Source organism: Scyliorhinus torazame, chromosome 19 (genome assembly GCF_047496885.1).
Source record: "Scyliorhinus torazame isolate Kashiwa2021f chromosome 19, sScyTor2.1, whole genome shotgun sequence".
NCBI classification, from domain to species: Eukaryota; Metazoa; Chordata; class Chondrichthyes; order Carcharhiniformes; family Scyliorhinidae; genus Scyliorhinus; species Scyliorhinus torazame.
In genome coordinates, this window is record NC_092725.1 from 92,819,417 (window position 1) to 92,838,941 (window position 19,525).

Sequence of the window (19,525 nt, forward strand, 5' to 3'; positions counted from 1 at the left end):
CTGCAATGTCCCAGTGAAGCCAAATGTAAACTAGAGGAGCAGCATCCCGTCTTCTGATTCGGCACATTACAACCTTCCAGACTTAACATTGAGTTCAACAACTTCAGACTGTGATCCCGCATCCAGCCCCACTGCTCCATGCACTTCCCCACTCCCCAACCTCACCCCCCAACCCCACCCCACAACAGTTTAAATCTGATTCTATTTCCAGTTCTCTCCAGCATTGACAAAGAATCACCCGGACTTGACATATTAGCTCCCTTCTCTTTCCACAGATGCTGTCAGACCTGCTGAGATGTCCAGTATTTCTGGTTTTGTTCCAACTGAAGAGTTGGCAGCACCCCTAGACAACCTAGGGCAGCACGGTAGCATGGTGGTTAGCACAATTGCTTCACAGCAACAGGGTCCCAAGTTCGACTCCCGCTTGGGTCACTATCTGTGCGGAGTCTGCACGTTCTCCCCGTGTGTGCGTGGGTTTCCTCCGGGTGCTCCGGTTTCCTCCCACAGTCCAAAGATGTGCAGGTTAGGTGGGTTGGCCATGCTAAATTGCCCTTAGTGTCCAAAATTGCCCTTAGTGTTGGGTGGGGTTGGGTTATGGGGATAGGGTGGAGGTGAGCGGTTGGGTAAGGTGCTCTTTCAGAGAACCGGTGCTGACTCGATGGGCCGAATGGCCTCCTCTGCACTTGTAAATTCTATGATAATCTATGAAGCTGTTCCACTACAGCTATAAACCTGGCATCTACCCGGCAATGTGGAAAATAGCCCAGGTATATCCTGTGCATAAAAATAAAATAGGATAAATCCAATCCAACCAATTACTGCCCCACCAGTCTACTCTTGATCATCAGTAAAGTGTCATCAACAGTAATGTCCAGGGCTTCCAGTGTGGACCATGGAGTAAGTGGTCACATACAAGGCAGCTCCTGCCCAAGGTTACAGAAAAGAGCTCTTTTTAATCAATACGGGGTGGAATTTTGATGAAAAGATGTAGGTGAATGTTGGAGGAGTACTTTGTAGGCAGAAACAGTGAGGGATTTGGCTGGTGCTGCAGAAAAGACGAAAGCCTCTTCAAGCATGCAGGTGGGGGAAGGGCAAGCTCAAAAGCTTCAAACTGACTTGATGGCCTTTATTAAAGCTGAATTCCAGCAGCAGAGGGAACAACTGCGAAAAGATCTCGCAAAGGTCATTGAAGAAGCGGTGACGAGACTTCCGGTGGCAGCCATGGAGGAGTAGGTCGCGCATTCGGCAGCTCCCGTCTGGAACGGACTCTCGGACCTTTTTTCAGGAGCTTTCACGGACATTTTGGTGCAGATTGGTGAAGCAAACACTGCCAAAAGGATTCCCTCTCTGTTGTATGGATAGTTGGACCAGGAGTGGCCGGGTGAAGCGTTTAAGTCCCAACAGACAGAAGCGTGCGCCGAGGCATGGCACGGCGGCCGGTATAGACCAGGGTGCATGGGCACAGTGGTCACAGGAGCAACAGGAGTTCCTTAGGGGCTGCTTTGCTGATCTTAAAAAGGACCTGCTGGCCCCGATGAAGGTATCAATAGACCAAATGATCGCAACTCAGGCGACACAAGGGAAAGCGATTAAGGAGATGGAGAAAAAGCTATTCGACCATGAGGACGAGTTGGTCGTATTGGCCCTTAAGGTGGATGCGCAGGATGACCGCCACAAGAAGTGGCAGGAGAGGCTGGAGGACCTAGAAAACAGGTCCAGGAGACAGAACTTGAGAATTGTGGGCCTACCCAAAGGTGTGGAGGGGTCGGATGCGGGAGCATTTGTGTCCAAGATGCTGGAGACGTTGATAGGGAGGGGGGTATTCCATCGACCCCTGGAGCTGGATGGGGCTCACAGAGCCCTCGCAAGGAAGCCCAAGGCGAATGAACCACCAAGGGCCATGGTGGTGAGATTTCATCGCTTCTCGGACAAGGAACTTGTCTTGTGTTGGGCAAAAAAAGAACGGAGCAGCAGGTGGGAGAACAGCGTGATACGCATCTACCAGGACCTGGGTGTGGAGCTGGCCAAGAGGCGTGCTGGATTCAACAGGGTGAAGGCGAACCACTTCAGCAAGGGGGTGAAATTTGGGATGCTACACCCGGCGAGGCTATGGGTCACGTACAAGGAACGGCATCACTATTTTGAGTCGCCAGACGAGGTATAGTCATTCGTCAAACAAGAAAAGCTGGACTCGAATTAAAGGACAGTTAAGCTTTGGTGGAATGCGGCGGTGGGGCTGGGTAACATGGTACCGTTTCTAATATAAGATTGTGTATAATGTTGGGTGCGTGTAAGGGCTGTGGTGGTGGCTGGAGGGTGCAGTGTTTTCGGCAAAGTTGAGATACAGAGGGGATGGGGGCCCTGTACTTAGTGCAATTTTTCAGAAAGTTGGAGCCTTGATTCAACAAGTGTCTCCTCACGGGGCAATGTTAGTGTCTTCTGTTTATTTTTCGTTTCGTTCTACTATTTACTCACTGGGGCTGGAAAGGTAGTTTAATTGATTTATTCATGTGGGGAGAGGGGTCCGGACAATGAGGCAACAGTCTGATCGGCGCCAGGGGCGGGAACTGCCGGGGTCAGCCCTATAAAGACTGTGGCTACAAGAGAATGTCAGAGGCTGGGGATTCTGTGAGAAATAACTCACCCCCTTGACTTCCCAAAGCATGCCCACCATCCATAAGGCACAAGACAGGAGTGTGATGGAATACTCTCCACTTGCCTGAATGAGTGCAGCTCCAACAATACTCAAGTACCTCAACATTATTCAGGACAAAGCAGCCCACCTGCTTGGCACCCCTTCAACCACAATAAATATTCACTCCCTCCACCACCGGTGCACAGTAGCAGCAGTGTGCACCATCTACAAGAAGCACTGCAGCAACTCACCAAGGCTCCTCCGAAAGCACCTTCTCAATCCACAAGCTCTACCACCTGTAAGGACAACGGCAGCAGATACATGGGAACATGATCACCTACAAGTTTCCCTCCAACTTATTCACCATCCTGACTTAGAACTATATCACTCTTCCTTCACTGTCCCTGGCTCAAAATCCTGGAACTCTCTCCCTATCAGCACTGTGGATCTCCCTACATCACATGGACGGCAGCGGTTTAAGAAGGCAGTACACCATCAACTTCTCAAGGGCAATTAGGAATGGTCAATAAATGCTGGCCTAGCCAGCAACACAACATCCTATGAATGATTTATAAATAAAGTAAAAAGACCAAAACTGTACACAGTATTCGAGATGTGGTCTTACTAAGGCCCTATACATCTTGAATTCAACTCTGTGAAGAAGAATAAATCTCCAACAAATGTAAAGCTTTGTTCTGTTATCTCTAGCACCTGTCTGTCTGCAACTTATGAATACGTTGTTTTTAAAAAAAATACTTGTTAATACAGAGTCGCAATATTTCCCTATTTTTATATTCAGTTCTCCTTGCAAAAAGGCCAACATTAGCTATCCTAATCACCTGCTGTACCTGCATAGTAACTTCTTGTGATTCATGTATCAGAATACCCAGGTCCCTCTGTACCTCAGAGTACATTAGCCTCTCTCCAATTAAATAAGGTACTTACTGCCAAAGTTGACACGTTCACATTTTCCCATATTGGCTACAGCATATCCTACATTACAACAATGACTACACTTAAAAAATAATTCATTGGTTTGTGAAAGGTGCTATATAAATGCAAGTTGTTGTTTTTTTGGTGAGGAAGAAGATGCCCTCAGTGGGTGAGGGTTCGCACAGGGAGAAGGGACTTGCTCAATGCACCCTATAAATCTGTAAAATGTACGCAATTTCTGCACCGTGATATTGACATGTTTTGTGACATTGGGATAAAGTATAACAATTTCCCTCCCTTGACTTTGAATCCAGCTGCTGGTTTGGGATAAGCTCTCATGGAATAATTCGACTTCCAAGTATAAAAATATTAACTTAACTTTATTGGTGAAAGTACAGCTGCATCAATAGAGGGAAAAGCTCCTGCGGGCTCCTTTTGGATTTATTGTCATGTTGCCATTCATTAAGAGTTGGCCAGATCATCAATATAAATTTCTGTTTGAGAGAATTACAGTGAAACTCTTTATTAACAAGTATTTTTTTAAAAAGCAACGTATTCATAAGTTGCAGACAGACAGGTGCTGGAGATAACAGAACAAAGCTTTATATTTGTCGGAGATTTATTATTTTTCACAGAGTTGAATTAAAGTCCAAGATACTGAGAGGCAAGTCTTCTTTCCCAAGCCCCTTGCCCTGAGGCAGTGTTGAGTTGTTAACTCTGTTTAGACAAGAGTTTAGTGAGTGTTGTGAATTCTCATAAACTTAACAAATCTTTGGACATCTAACCTCATTCAGAGTGACCACAGTACTGGGTGTTCAGAGTCAAGGCATTAAAAACGCTGTTTGACAAACGAGCAGGTCAGTATAAATGACTAATCAGAAGCTTTGCTCACTGCCCTCTTTTATAGTCTCCTCCTTGGCTGACCTGCTGGTTACCTCCTAACCATCAATGCAGCCAGTATCAGCAATGTCCGGGGGAAGAAATTAAGGTTATAAATGGCTGTGGGCAATTAAATTAGTTGGTCTAATTTTAATATTTGCCAGTTCTCATTCGGTTCTCCTTTCCCTTCTCTTCCTGTTTACTATTCCCTCATTAGAAATTATTTATTTTTATGAGAATTTATACTTGGCAATGTGTGTCTCTGACCCCCTTTTACAGAGCCCTGCTCCATCCATCTGCGAAACAATGGGATTTCTTATGAATAAGTTAAAATTGTTTCATTAGATTTATAGTTAAGCACTAATTAGGTTTAGCATTGACTCACATCAACTGTTGAACTTGTTCAGTAGGTTGGTGCATCCATGTATGTGTATGCAGCTATATGCATCTACGTGTGTGGGAGTACATATGTGTGTGTATGAATGTGTGCGTGTGTTTGGGATTCAAATACAATCATAGTCCTACGTGGCTTGCCGTAGTCATGTGACCTCTGCCATGAGGCACAGGCTGGGGGCAGCCATGTTATATTCAGTTCTAATAAAGAAATTGGCCGGACTTCTCTGGCCGTCCGATGGTGGCAGGATTCTCTAATCCCGCCAGCAGCGCAACGCCGCCCGCCGCTTTCCCGGTGGTGTGGGGTGGCTTCAATGGGAATTCCCATTGACAGTGGTGGGAGCAGAGGGTGCTAGAAGAGCAACTATGTAGTCAAATTGTTTCTACGGCCCGATTGAGCCAAATGGGAACTATGTCCCATTGCGAGCACATTTAGCTGTTTTTTTACCAGCGCTCGAAGTGCCGCGAAACACAAGGCTATTTAACATGGCCCCAGTTAGATGCACAGCCTCAGCAGGGAACGCACGGCTGAGGCCACACTTAGTCCTGTTTCCTGCACCGAGGAGCCCTGCACGGCGAAACTCCTCAGTGCAGGGAGAGATCGGGACGCCATTTTGAAATGGCGACCCAATCTCTCGAGCCCCCGACGTGACCCCTAACCCCCCACAAGCCCCAACTCAGTGTAGTAGGGTCCCTGCATCCCCCGCACCCCTGCACACCCGTGCCCCACCCAAAAACCACCACGTATAAAATGCCACCTTGACATCTTGGCAGTGCCGAGGACCCCCTTATACATGAGTTGGTTCTTGGGGGAGGTTCAGGGGTCGCGAGATCAGAAAGCCATTTTTAAATAACATGCAGTGATTTGACCTCCAAAGCCTCTGTGGTAAAGAATTTTACAAGTTCACCAACCTCTGATGAAGACGTTTCTCCTCATCTCAGTCCTAAATGGCCTGAGACTGCGACCCCTTGTTCTAGACACCCCCCCCAGCCAGGGGAAATAATGGGCACGATCTTTCCCTGCACTGAGGAGTTCCGGCAAGCAGAGCCGCTCAGTGCAGGGAATGGGGCTAAGTGCGGTCTGGGCCGTCCTTTCCCCGCTGAGGCCCACGATTTAACCGGATGGGTGTTAGATATCGGGGTGCTTTTTCGGTGCACTGAGCGCCGGGGAACACCCGGCTAATCATGCTCTACGGGACTCTGCCCTCATTCGGGTAGATTGCGGCAGGTGAAAATGCATGTGAAAAACCCTGGGCTGGATTCTCCACTGTCGGGATTCTCCGTTGCGCCAGCAGCACACCCACGCCAGGAGATTTTCCGACAGCGTGGGGCTGCCCACAATGGGAAATCCCATTGGCTGGCTGGCAGGATGGAGAATCCCGCTGCCGGAGGGGGCAGGACCGGAAAACCGGTGCGGCAGGACGGAGAATCTCGCCCCCTATTTATCATGATTGTATGTGAATGGGTGATAACAGGACTTCAATGTTTGATAATGACCTTACCATCAGAAACTATTTTTGAGGATAATGGGAAGAGATGAACTGGTCACATGACAAGAGGAATAATATTAACAAAGAAATTCCCAGCTTTTTCTTTCTTTTTCAGTTCCGTGGTTTCCTCGGTCAATTCAAGATTTGGACAGATTTGCGAATCAGATCCTCAGCTATGGGTCAGAGCTTGATTCAGATCACCCTGTAAGGACATTGTTTCAGTAAAATATTGTATTATGAAACTGAAGTAGGGTTGGGGGGAGGTTAACCTGGAGGGAGTGCTGTATTGTCAGATGTGCTGACTTTCAGATGAGGCATTAAAGCAAGGTATGTCCTGTCAGGTGGATGTTCGAGATCCTATGGCACCATTTCAGAAAACAGCAGGGGAGTTCTCCCGACATCCTAGCCAATATTTATGCATTAATCAACAGCACTTAAAACAGATTATCTAGTCATTATTTGTGCTGTTTGCAAATTGGTTGCTGCATTCTCTTGCCTACCTTACGTCAATGACCACACTTCTAAAGTACCTCATTGGTTGTGTAAAGTGCTCTCTGACATCCTGAGGTCGCTACGCAAGTGCTAGTTTGATCTTTTCTCTCTGTTGCTGCCCACATCACATTCTATCAGTCACCACATGAGGGAGAATACCAACATCCACTCAGCAATTGATATTCCCGCTTTAAAGGTTTTGCAGTGTGAATATCAATTTGTAAATTAATGTACTTGTCATCAGTGTGTGGGAATTATGTAGGATTGAAGGGCAATATTAGATTGATGGGGTAGATAAAAGAACCCTTTTACTCTGGTGGGGAAATCCAGAACAAGGAGGTAGAAGTGCAATGGAGCTAAACTGTTCAGGGGTAATGTCAGTGATGCATGATCAATTGCACAAAGACTAAAGTTGGGTACAACTGTGGCTTTATTACAGTCAGATGTGTGGCCTCCTGCTGCAGCTGGCGAAATGGCAGGGCACTGGAGGTCATGCATATTTATACAGTTCTCCGTGGGCGGAGCCAGCCGGCAGGAGCTACCGGAGAACCTGTAGTGCAGGTCCTACCTTACAACTCCTATTACAGTGGTTCACCACAGTCAGGAAATGTTTTTTCACACTAAAGAGAGTGGAAATCTGAAGGTTCGCACAGAAAGACCCAACAAGACATCAACTCTCAGATCCTCAGAGTAATCCCAAAGTGCCTCACATCCAATTAATTACTTTCAAAGTGAATTCACTTCTGTTACAAAGGCAAACGCAGCATCTAATGTTGTGCAGAGCAAGAGCCGATTAACACCAATGCATTAAATATTTGCCAGGACGCCTCCCCAGCTTTCCTTCAAATAGTCTTAAAGGATCTTTCACACATTAGCTGAATTTGGATAATACTGGATTGAAGATTTGTGAAAGGTTTATTAGCTTTTTGTCATGTTGGGTGTTCCGATATACAAACGAACCAACACGGTTGTAGATGGTACAACTCTGTTTTATTATTCTGTACAATAACAACTGTTAACTTCTGGCTGTGGTTCGTACTTCACCAGTTAACCTGTGGACCCAGCCCTAGCACTGTCTTAGTGAGGCACTCAGCACATGGTGTATGTCTGAGTGGCACGCTGTGAGCTCTGTGCTCTGTGCTCTGAGCTCTCTCCTGGTGGAATGAGCGGGAACTGTGGTGTTCCCTGTTTTATAGTGCGTGTGCTCTCACTGGTGATTGGCTGTGATGTTGCGTGTGTGTTGATTGGTCCGTTGACCTGTCCATCAGTGTGTGTGTGTGATTGCACCATGATATGTTAATATGGATATCATGACACAGATGATCCCAGTGGCATCGGGGAACTGGAAAATCCCGCCCAATGTTTTCCTGAATGTACTTTAAGAATTGTGCACCCTCTATATCTTTAACATTCATTCCATCCAAGTTAGCATTATGGTAATTGAAGTCCTCTGCTATTATTCACCTAATCTTTTGGATCTTCTCAGCAATTTGACTACATAGTTGCTCTTCTAGCATCCTTTGACTCCTTGGGAATTTATAGTGCGCTCCAAGCTGGGTGATTGCCCTTTTTTGTTGTCTAGTTCAACTCATATGGCTTAATTTGTTTCTCTTTCTAACATACCAGCCCTTCTCACAGCTGTAATTGTTTCTCTTGCCAGTATTACAATCCCCCCCTCCATCCTTTTTTAATCCCCCTCTCTATCTCACCTGAAAACTCTGTAACCAGGAAAGTTGAGCTGCCATTTGTACCGTTCCTTAAGCCACATTTCAGTCTGATGTCATGCTTCCATATCTCGCTGTGTGTCCTCAGCTGATTTTTCTTATTCATCTGACTCCTTGCATTTTAGGGTGGCACGGTAACACAGTGGTTAGCACTGTTGCTTCACAGCACCAGGGCCCCAGGTTCGATTCCCGGCTTGGGTCACTGTCTGTGCGGAGTCTGCATGTTTTCCCTGTGTCTGGGTGGGTTTCATCCGGGTGCTCCGGTTTCCTCCCACAAGTCGAAAGACCTGCTGTTAGGTAATTTGGACATTCTGAATTCTCCCTGTTATTGAAGTATGTACCATTAATCACTGAATGGATTCTTTCTTGTCTAAGCTTTAGCCCTTTCTTTCTTTGCCTTCCGCACTGCCCACTACTTTTCTGCCTTCCATTTCCAGCTTTGCTTCTGACCTTTCTGAATCTATGCTCAGATTCTCATTCTCTTGTCGACCTAGTTTAAATCCTCCCCAGCTCCACGAGCAAACCCCTCATCCACAATATGGTCCTGGTCCTCTTTCCACTGAGACTCTGCTGTGCTTCAGTTTGAATTCTTGGATCCTTTTGCACAGTGCTCCCCGCTCTCACAACTCTACAACATATACACATATGGATAATTGAACATAAAGGCACACACAGATACATAAACACATAGGTATGTACAGATACAAATTGAAGCAAGTACTTACACAGCTACAGACTACAAACACACATATAAATACACACACTGATATATAGACACAAAGACAGATACACACATCTATAAATGTGTACACACACAGAAACCACACACAGATATAAATGTGCACATACACATGCACAGATATAAATGTGCACACATACATACAAACAAATGCAAATTACAGACAGCTGTAGATTTTGAGATAAGTTGCTTTTCATGATTAAGGCTGTGGAGATTTGCCAGTGCAGTACTAATTGCTGCTATTAGAGTGTAATTGATGTAATATAATAAGATATAATTGCTCTTCTTTATCAAAATGCATTAGGTTTTAAGAAGGGGTATCTTTTTCAGAATGACAACATTATCATTATGCATTTGTTAAATTAGATAGCGGTTGATAACGCTGATTGTACATCCGGGCCTGCAGTTTCAAACATGTTAATCAAAAATACCCCCTCAGTTACTAAACCTGTTGGGGCAGCATGGTGAAACAGTGGTTAGCACTGCTGCTTCACGGTAGTGAGGACCCGGGTTTGATTCCTGCCCCAGATCACTGTCTGTGTGGAGTTTGTATAGAATCATTGAATTTAGGTGCAGAAGGAGGCCATTCAGCCCATCGGGTCTGCACTGGCCCTTGGAATGAGCACCCCATTTAAGCCCACTCTTCCAACCTATCCCCGCAACCCAGTAACCCCACCTCACCTTCACATCTTTGGACACTAAGGGCAATTTAGCATGGCCAATCCACCTAACCTACACATCTTTGGACTGTGGGAGGAAACCGGAGTACCCGGAGGAAACCCACGCACACACGGGGAGAACGTGCAGACTACCCCAGCAGTGACCAAAGGCGGGAATCGAACCTCGGACCCTGGAGCTGCGAAGCAACTGTGTTAACCACTGTGCTACCGTGCTGCCCACAACAGTCTCCCTCTGTCTGCGTGGGTCTCACTCCCACAACACCAAAAAAAAGATGTGCAGGTTAGGTGGATTGGCCATGCTAAATTGCCCCTTAATTGGAAAAAAAGAACTGGGTACTTTACATTTATAAAAAGAAGTTATTAAACCTGTCATTTTAATGATAGAATCCTTGTGCTACATTCTCAGGGTTTTACAGACTCAGTGTATCGAGCTCGCAGGAAGGAGTTTGCAGATATTGCATACAACTATCGACAGTGAGTACAACAAAAGCCAATGAGCCTTCACCTCTCTGAATATACCAAATATAGGGGGCGGGATTCTCTGATCCTGAGGCTAAGTGTTGACGCCATCGGGAGCGGCATCGTGTTTCCCGACGGCGCAATACGGCCTCAGGGTCAGCAATTCTGGCCCCTACAGGGGGCCAGCGGGGCCCTGGCACGGTTCACACCGCTCCAGCTGCTGATCCGGCCGTGGAATGGGCGCCGAGGGATGCGCGCGTGCACAGTGGATCCGGCATAAATCCGCGCATGCGCAGTCCCACCGGCGTGATTTCCGCACATGCACGGTGCCTCCCTTGTCCGCGCCAGCCCCGACCCAACATGGCGCACGAGTACAGGGGCCGGCGGGGAAGAAAGGAAGCCGGGAGACAGCGAGGCCGGCCCACCGATCGGTGGGTCCCACGGGCCAGGCCACATCAGAGCCCCCCCCCCGGCGTCGGACACCCCTCCCCTCCTCAGGCCGCCACCCAACCCTTCAACGCTGAGTTCCCGCCAGCTGAGAGTAGGTTAGAACGGCACCGGCAGGACTCTGCATTTCCACGACGGCAGCTCGGCCCATCCCGGCCCGAGAATCGGCAGGGCAGCCGCGTAGAGCGGCCCGCGACCGGCGCTGCGCCAACCACGCCGGCACCAATGGCGCCGATTCTCCGCTCTGTGGAGAATCGCGTATCGGCATCGGGGCGGCGTGGTGCGATTCGCGCCGGTCATGGGGATTCTCCGGCCCGGCCCCGGACTGGGAGAAACATGCCCAGGGTACATGAAGTGGTTTAGATAACGCAAAGGCAGAGAAAATGTTTCCGCTGGCAGAGGCGGGGGCATCAGTAACCAGAGACACAAATTGAAGATAATCAGTAAAAGAAACAGACAGGAGATGAGAAGCACCATTTTTCTCTTACGCAGCGAGTTGTTGCGATCAGGAGTCCACTGCCTGAAAGAGCAGTAGAAGCAGATTCAATAGCAATTATCAAAAGGGCAAATTGGATAAATACTTGAAAAGGAGAAAATTTGGCTGGAAAGTGCAATGAATTGGTAGCTCTCTTAATGAGCTAGCACCGGCATGATGGGCTGAATAACTTTCATCTATGCTGTAAGATTCTATGATTCTATAATAAAATGCTTGCAAATAGCTAACCCTGCATCCCATATACAGCTGTGGTGTTTTTTCTCCTTTGACTAGCAGAAGTGAATGGAACTGTGCCTATAAATATATTTATTAGGCAAGCAGTCTTTGTTGTCTAATTGCTCAGCTTAATCAGACACAACTACAAAGGCCTGAACACTGAATGATGCTGCTCTAAGCAATATTCATCATAACATTGAAGAGGTTAGAATTTACATTTAAGTGAGCACTGTACACAATATTGTAAAGGGTACTGATGTAATTCACCTTTTATTATTCCACCTTTATTCTATCACAGCTGTGCTTAGCAGTTTTAATTCTGCACACCACCACCCTCCACCCTCACCCCTCACAATCAAACCAAAGGAAGTAAATTAGACAGTTTGTTCAAAAGTAAGTTCCTTGTGAAACCTTTCTAACTTGTCTATGTAGTTGATATGCAAGTTTTTCATTGTAGAAACAATGGGCCGAATGGCCTTCACCTAGCCCAGCTGTAGTAACTATGCGAAGTGCTAAGGTTAATAATGTTTATGGACAATAATCACCAGCTGCCCATCTGTGATTCCCTTATGACTTTGGATCCAGAGGAGTCCATTCAGCTGCTCAACCCTGTTCCAACCTTCAATTAGATCATAGTTGATCAATTCCAACATTCAATTAGATTATAGGGCAGCACGGTGGTACTGTGGTTGCACAGTTGCTTCACCAAGGTCCCAGATTCGATATCCCCGGCCTGGGTCACTGTCTGTATGGAGTCTACACATTCTCCGCGTGTCTGCGTGGGTTTCCTTCGGGAGCTTCGGTTTCCTCCCACCGTCCAAAGATGTGCAGGTTAAGTGGATTGACTATGCTAAATTGTCCTTCATGTCGAAAAAAGGTTAGGTAGGGTTACGGGGATAGGGTGGAGCTGTGGGGATAGAGGATAGGGTGGAGGTGTGGGGATAGGGTGGAGGTGTGGTCTTCGTTGGGGTGCTCTTTCCAAGGGCCAGTGCTTACATGATGGCCTGAATGGCACTGTAAATTCTATGACAGCTGATCAATTCCCACCTTCAATTAGATCATAGTTGATCAATTCCAACCTTCAATTAGATCATGGTTGATCAATCCCAACCTTCAATTAGATTAAAGTTGATCAATCCCAACCTTCAATTAGATCATGGTTGATCAATCCCAACCTTCAATTAGATCATAGTTGATCAATCCCAACCTTCATTTAGATTAAAGTTGATCAATCCCAACCTTCAATTAGATCATAGTTGATCAATCCCAACCTTCAATTAGATCATGGTTGATCAATCCCAACCTTCAATTAGATCATAGTTGATCAATCCCAATCTTCAATTAGATCATAGTTGATCAATCCCAACCTTCAATTAGATTATAGTTGATCAATCCCAACCTTCAATTAGATTATAGTTGATCAATTCCAACCTTCAATTAGATCATGGTTGATCAATCCCAACCTTCAATTCGATCATAGTTGATCTATCCCAACCTTCAATTAGATCATGGTTGATCAATCCCAACCTTCAATTAGATCATAGTTGATCAATCCCAACCTTCAATTAGATCATAGTTGATCAATCCCAACCTTCAATTAGATCATAGTTGATCAATTCCAACCTTCAATTAGATCATAGTTGATCTATCCCAACCTTCAATTAGATCATGGTTGATCTATCCCAACCTTCAATTAGATCATGGTTGATCAATCCCAACCTTCAATTAGATCATAGTTGATCAATCCCAACCTTCAATTAGATCATAGTTGATCTATCCCAACCTTCAATTAGATCATGGTTGATCAATCCCAACCTTCAATTAGATCATAGTTGATCAATCCCAACCTTCAATTAGATTAAAGTTGATCAATCCCAACCTTCAATTAGATCATAGTTGATCAATCCCAACCTTCAATTAGATCATGGTTGATCAATCCCAACCTTCAATTAGATCATAGTTGATCAATCCCAACCTTCAATTAGATCATAGTTGATCAATCCCAACCTTCAATTAGAATAAAGTTGATCAATCCCAACCTTCAATTAGATTATAGTTGATCAATCCCAACCTTCAATTAGATCATGGTTGATCAATCCCAACCTTCAATTAGATCATGGTTGATCAATCCCAACCTTCAATTAGATCATAGTTGATCAATCCCAACCTTCAATTAGATTAAAGTTGATCAATCCCAACCTTCAATTAGATCATAGTTGATCAATCCCAACCTTCAATTAGATCATGGTTGATCAATCCCAACCTTCAATTAGATCATAGTTGATCAATCCCAACCTTCAATTAGATTAAAGTTGATCAATCCCAACCTTCAATTAGATTATAGTTAATCTATCCCAACCTTCAATTAGATCATGGTTGATCAATCCCAACCTTCAATTAGATCATAGTTGATCAATCCCAACCTTCAATTAGATTATAGTTGATCTATCACAACCTTCAATGAGATCATAGTTGACCAATCCCAACATTCAATTAGATTAAAGTTGATCAATCCCAACCTTCAATTAGATCATGGTTGATCAATCCCAACCTTCAATTAGATCATAGTTGATCAATCCCAACCTTCAATTAGGTTATAGTTGATCAATCCCAACCTTCAATTAGATTATAGTTGATCAATCCCAACCTTCAATTAGATCATGGTTGATCAATCCCAACCTTCAATTAGATCATAGTTGATCAATCCCAACCTTCAATTAGATTATAGTTGATCAATCCCAACCTTCAATTAGATCATGGTTGATCAATCCCAACCTTCAATTAGATCATGGTTGATCAATCCCAACCTTCAATTAGATCATAGTTGATCAATCCCAACCTTCAATTAGGTTATAGTTGATCAATCCCAACCTTCAATTAGATTATAGTTGATCAATCCCAACCTTCAATTAGATCATGGTTGATCAATCCCAACCTTCAATTAGATCATAGTTGATCAATCCCAACCTTCAATTAGATTATAGTTGATCAATTCCAACATTCAATTAGATCATAGCTGATTAATTCCAATGTTCGATTACCTCATAGCTGTCTGTTCCAAAAATCCGATTACATCATAGCTGATCTATTCCAACGTTTGATCAGATGATGGTTAATTTATTCCAATGCTGGTTTATGGGCTAAATCGCTGGCTTTTAAAGCAGACCAAGGCAGGCCAGCAGCACGGTTCAATTCCTGTACCAGCCTCTCCGAACAGGCGCCGGAATGTGGCGACTAGGGGCTTTTCACAGTCACTTCATTGAAGCCTACTTGTGACAATAAGCGATTTTCATTTCATTTTCATGCTCGATTAGATTAGAGCTAATCTATCCAAAATTCAATAAGATCATGGCTAATCTATTCCAATGTTCAATGAGACCTTGGCTAATCTATTGCAACATTCGATTAGAAAGTGACTAATCTATTCCAACGTTTGATTAGATCATGGCCACACTATTCCAACATTCGATTAGATCACGGCTAATCCATTCCTACATTCGATTAGATTATAGCTAATCTATTCCAACATTCGATTAGATCATGACTAATCTATTCCAACATTCGATTAGATTATAGCTAATCTATTCCAACATTTGATTAAATCATGGCTAATATATTCCAACATTTGATTAAATCATGGCTTGTCTATCTAAATGCTCAGTTAGACCATGGCTGGCCTAATCCAACATTCAATTAGATCATGGCTAATATATTCCAACATTCGATTAGATCATGACTTATCTATTCCAACATTCGATTAGATCATGGCTAATATATTCCAACATTCGATTACATCATGACTAATCTATTCCAACATTCAATTATATCATGGCTAATCAATTCCAACGTTTGATTAGATCATGGCTAATCTATTCCAACATTCGATTATATCATGGCTAATCTATTCCAACATATAGTTAGATCATTGCTAATCTATTCTAACATTCAATTAAATTATGGCTGGTCTGTGTATCAACTCCGTTGGTCAGTTTTTGCTCCAAATCCTTTGATTTCCTTATACAACAGCAATCTACCAATTTCAACCTTACTTAACCTCCTGATTTCATTGCTCAGTGGCTTCAATTTTATAATTCTGCTCTGTGTATGTTCCTACCACCAGCAGAGCTAGTTTATCTGTATCTATCAAATAATTTCCCTTTATCATTTTAAACACCTCAATCAGACCACCCCTCAATCTTCTAAACTCAGCCAAGTTTAGCAACCCATCCTCATAACCTATCACTTTAAGCCCTGATAACATTCCTCTGCATCTGCGTTGCACCAGTGTATCCTTCCTCAGTGGGAACTGAAAATTGAATCTGACATGTCTGATTTGTGACATTCCCGATGTTATGCTCCTAATGGTTTGAAAACTGTGAGGACAACAAACCAGACAATCAAATCTTTATGCCCACAGCACCAATATGCGTTTTATAAAGTATTTTTAATTGACAGGTTGTAGATGTCACTGGTAAGGCCAGCATTGGATACCCACCCTAACTTATAATCCATAGAAATAGGTAGTGACATTTTGTCTTAAACCATTACTAACCATGTGGTCACACGCTGTTTGGGAGGGTTTTTCAGCATTTTGACCCAGCGGAAGTGAAGGAACAGTGGTATAGTTCGAAGTCAGGATACTGTGTGGCTTGGAGGGGAACTTACAGGTGATGGTGTTCCCCTGTGCCTGCTGTTCAGCTTCTTCTAGGTGATAGATGTTCACAAGTTTGGGTGATGCCGTCAAAGGAACCTTGCTGCAGTGCACCCTATAAATGGTACACCCTGCTGTCAATGTTTGCCAGTGGTAGAGGGAGAGAATGTTATTATTCTGGAAGGAGTGCAAATCAACCGGGCTGCTTTGTCCTGGATGGTGTTGAGTTTCTTGAGTTATGTTGGAGTTGCACAGGTCCAGGCAATCAAACACCTGACTTGTGCCTTGTCGATGGTGGACAGACTTTGGTGAGTCAGGAGGTGAGTTACTGTCCAGTTCTTCGCTGGTTCAGTTCAGTTTCTGATCAACAGAAATCCTACTGGTCAAGATCTGTGTGAAAGTAGTGTGTGCGCGTGTGTTCATTGTCCATTCGGAGATTCTATCCTGGTGTGAGCATTCATTTTAACACTTAATTTAGACTTACATCACATAGAGAAAGCAAATTAAAAAAAAAAAAATCTTTATGTCCATCCTCACAGACTCAAAGAAATGTTGCAACAAAGGATTAACAAATCCCAGGATAGTGTATGCTTTATTAATCATGCTCTCAATCTGCCATGGCACTTTTAATGATTTATGCACACATTCACCCAGATTCCTCTGTCGTTGCAACTTTTTTACAATTTTACCTTTTCTTCTATATTGTCTCCCCATGTTCTTCCTGTCAAAATGAATCACCTCATATTTCTCCTCATTGAACTTCATCTCCCATCTTTCTGCCCAACCCACCAACTTGTCGATGCCCTTTTAAAATTTTTCACTGTCTTCCTCACAGTGCTTCCAAGTTTTTTATTGTTTGAAAATTTTGAAATGTTTCCCTTTATACCAAGATGGAGATAATTAATATATATGAGGTAAAGCAGGAGTCCCAAAACCGACCCCTGGGGAATTCCACTGCAAATCTCCCTCCAGCTCAAAAAACAGCCAACCATTGCTCTTTGTTTCCAGTCAATTGTCTTTTGATAACCTTTTGTATACTTTGTACTTTACTGATGGTGTTTCTTCACTTATTCAGCTTCTTGACTGAGAAGCTTTTTCCCTTTTGTCACATTCTGTCAATATTTATGCCGCACAAATGTTTTATAAATTTAATACAGACAATTATTTCTTTCTAATTAAGGGGCAATTCAGCAAGGCCAATTCACCTACCTTGCACATCTTTTGGGTTGTGGGGGTGAAACCCACGCAAGCATGGGGATAATGTGCACTGTGAGGCAGCAGTCATAAACAGTGCGACACCATGCCGCCCCTTATGCGGCTCAATTTAATCACCAGCCAAGCTTATCATACCCAGAACTGTTCTCCAACAATGGAACTGCTAATAAACCCAAGTTGGCATACATGTCTAGAGGGTCCTAAAATGGCCTTTTAAAATAATTTTTTATTATCACAAGTAGGTTTACATTAACACTGCAATGAAGTTACTGTGAAAAGCCCCTAGTCACCACATTCCGGCTCCTGTTCGGGTACACAGAGGGAGAATTCAGAATGTTCAATTCACCTAATAGCACGTCTTTTGGGACTTGTGGGAGGAAACTGGAGCACCCGGAGGAAACCCACGCAGACACAGGGAGAGCGTGCAGACTCCACACAGACAGTGACCCAAGCCGGGAATCGAGCCTGGGACCCTGGCGCTGAGAAGCAACAGTGCTAACCACTGTGCTACCATGCTGCTCGGAGTAGATTGGGAAGTTGTCAGCCTTTTAATTTCTGGATTTTGAAGGGATTATTGTGTGCAAAAACACTATGGGCGAAATTCTCCCCCAACGGCGGGATGCCCGCCGACTGGCGCCAAAGCCGGCGCAAATCAGACGGGCATCGCGCCGGCAAAAAGGTGCGGAAGTCTCCGCATCTTTGGCGGCCTAGCCCCAACATTGAGGGGCTAGGCCGACGCCGGAGGGATTTCCGCCCCGCCAGATGGCAGAAATGGCGTTTGTTGCCCCGCCAGCTGGCGCGGAAATGCGGCGCATGCGCGGGAGCGTCAGCAGCCGCTGTCAGTTTCCCGCGCATGCGCAGTGGGGAGAGTCTCTTCCGCCTCCGCCATGGTGGAGGCCGTAGCGGAGGCAGAAGGGAAAGAGTGCCCCCACGGCACAGGCCCGCCCGCGGATCGGTGGGCCCCGATCGCGGGCCAGGCCACCGTGGGGGCACCCCCCGGGGTCAGATCGCCCCGCGCCCCCCCCCCCAGGACCCCGGAGCCCGCCCACGCCGCCTGGTCCCGCCGGTAAATACCAGGTTTGATTTACGCCGGCGGGACAGGCAATTCCTGGGCGGGACTTCGGCCCATACGGGCCGGAGAATCCAGCGGGGGGTCCCGCCAACCGGCGCGGCCGGATTCCCGCCCCCGCCCAATCTCCGGGAGCGGAGACTTCGGCGGGGGCGGGGGCGGGATTCACGGCGGCCAACGGCCATTCTCCGACCCGGCGGGGGGTCAGAGAATGACGCCGTATATGTGGGAGGTTAATTGAATTACTAAATCACAGGACCGCAGGGATCCCGGAGCTGTGGAACAACAGTGATACCCACGATGCTACCGTGTAGCCCCCTTCCCCTTCAAGATTTTCTTCTCTCACAGTGGTCCTTTCCTTAATTGAGCCTAGTTGGTCTTTGAGGGCAACATCAGTTGCAGCACCTGATGTACAAAGGAGAAAACATCAAGATCCAAACTGACAAAGTCACAAGTACTGATCAGCAGATTTCAAAGGGACATAATAGAAATATAACATCCAGGCATGGGTTGATGAGTGGCAAGATATTTGCGTTACATGAGTGTCAGGCAATAGCCATGCCCAACATGTGAGATTGTAACATTCAATGCCATTGCCATCACAGAATCTGACACCTTTAAAATTCTGGGGGTTGCTCTTGACCAGAAGCTGAACTTGACAAGCCATATAAAAACTGTAACCACAAGGACTGGTATCAGGCTGGGAATTCTGCAGATAGCTCACCTCCTGGCCCCCAAAGCCTGACCACCATCGCCAAGGTGCAAATCAGAAGTGTGATGGAATACTCTCCACTTGTATAACCTTAAAGTTGGAGTGGCGATATCAGGAAGTACCTCTGGTAGTGGAAACCCTTCACCAATAAAATGTTGTTGCTGCAAAGTGGGTGGGTATTGCCAATTGCAAATTTCAAAACTGAGGATGACAGAGTTTCATAGGGTCAGGATATGGAGCCAAGGGAAGTAACTGGAGTTTCAGATCAGCCATGATTTGGTTAAATGACAGAACA

General features: G+C 45.2%; 1 protein-coding gene across 1 annotated transcript in view; it reads left to right on the top strand.

The window, feature by feature from the left end:
• pah (phenylalanine hydroxylase) overlaps nucleotides 1-19,525 on the top strand; it is a 121,987-nt gene that overhangs the window by 56,296 nt on the left and 46,166 nt on the right. The window contains exons 4-5 of the mRNA XM_072484769.1: nucleotides 6,446-6,534; nucleotides 10,372-10,439. Coding sequence (XP_072340870.1) covers nucleotides 6,446-6,534; nucleotides 10,372-10,439 — 157 coding nt within the window. The remainder of the gene's footprint in view (nucleotides 1-6,445; nucleotides 6,535-10,371; nucleotides 10,440-19,525) is intronic.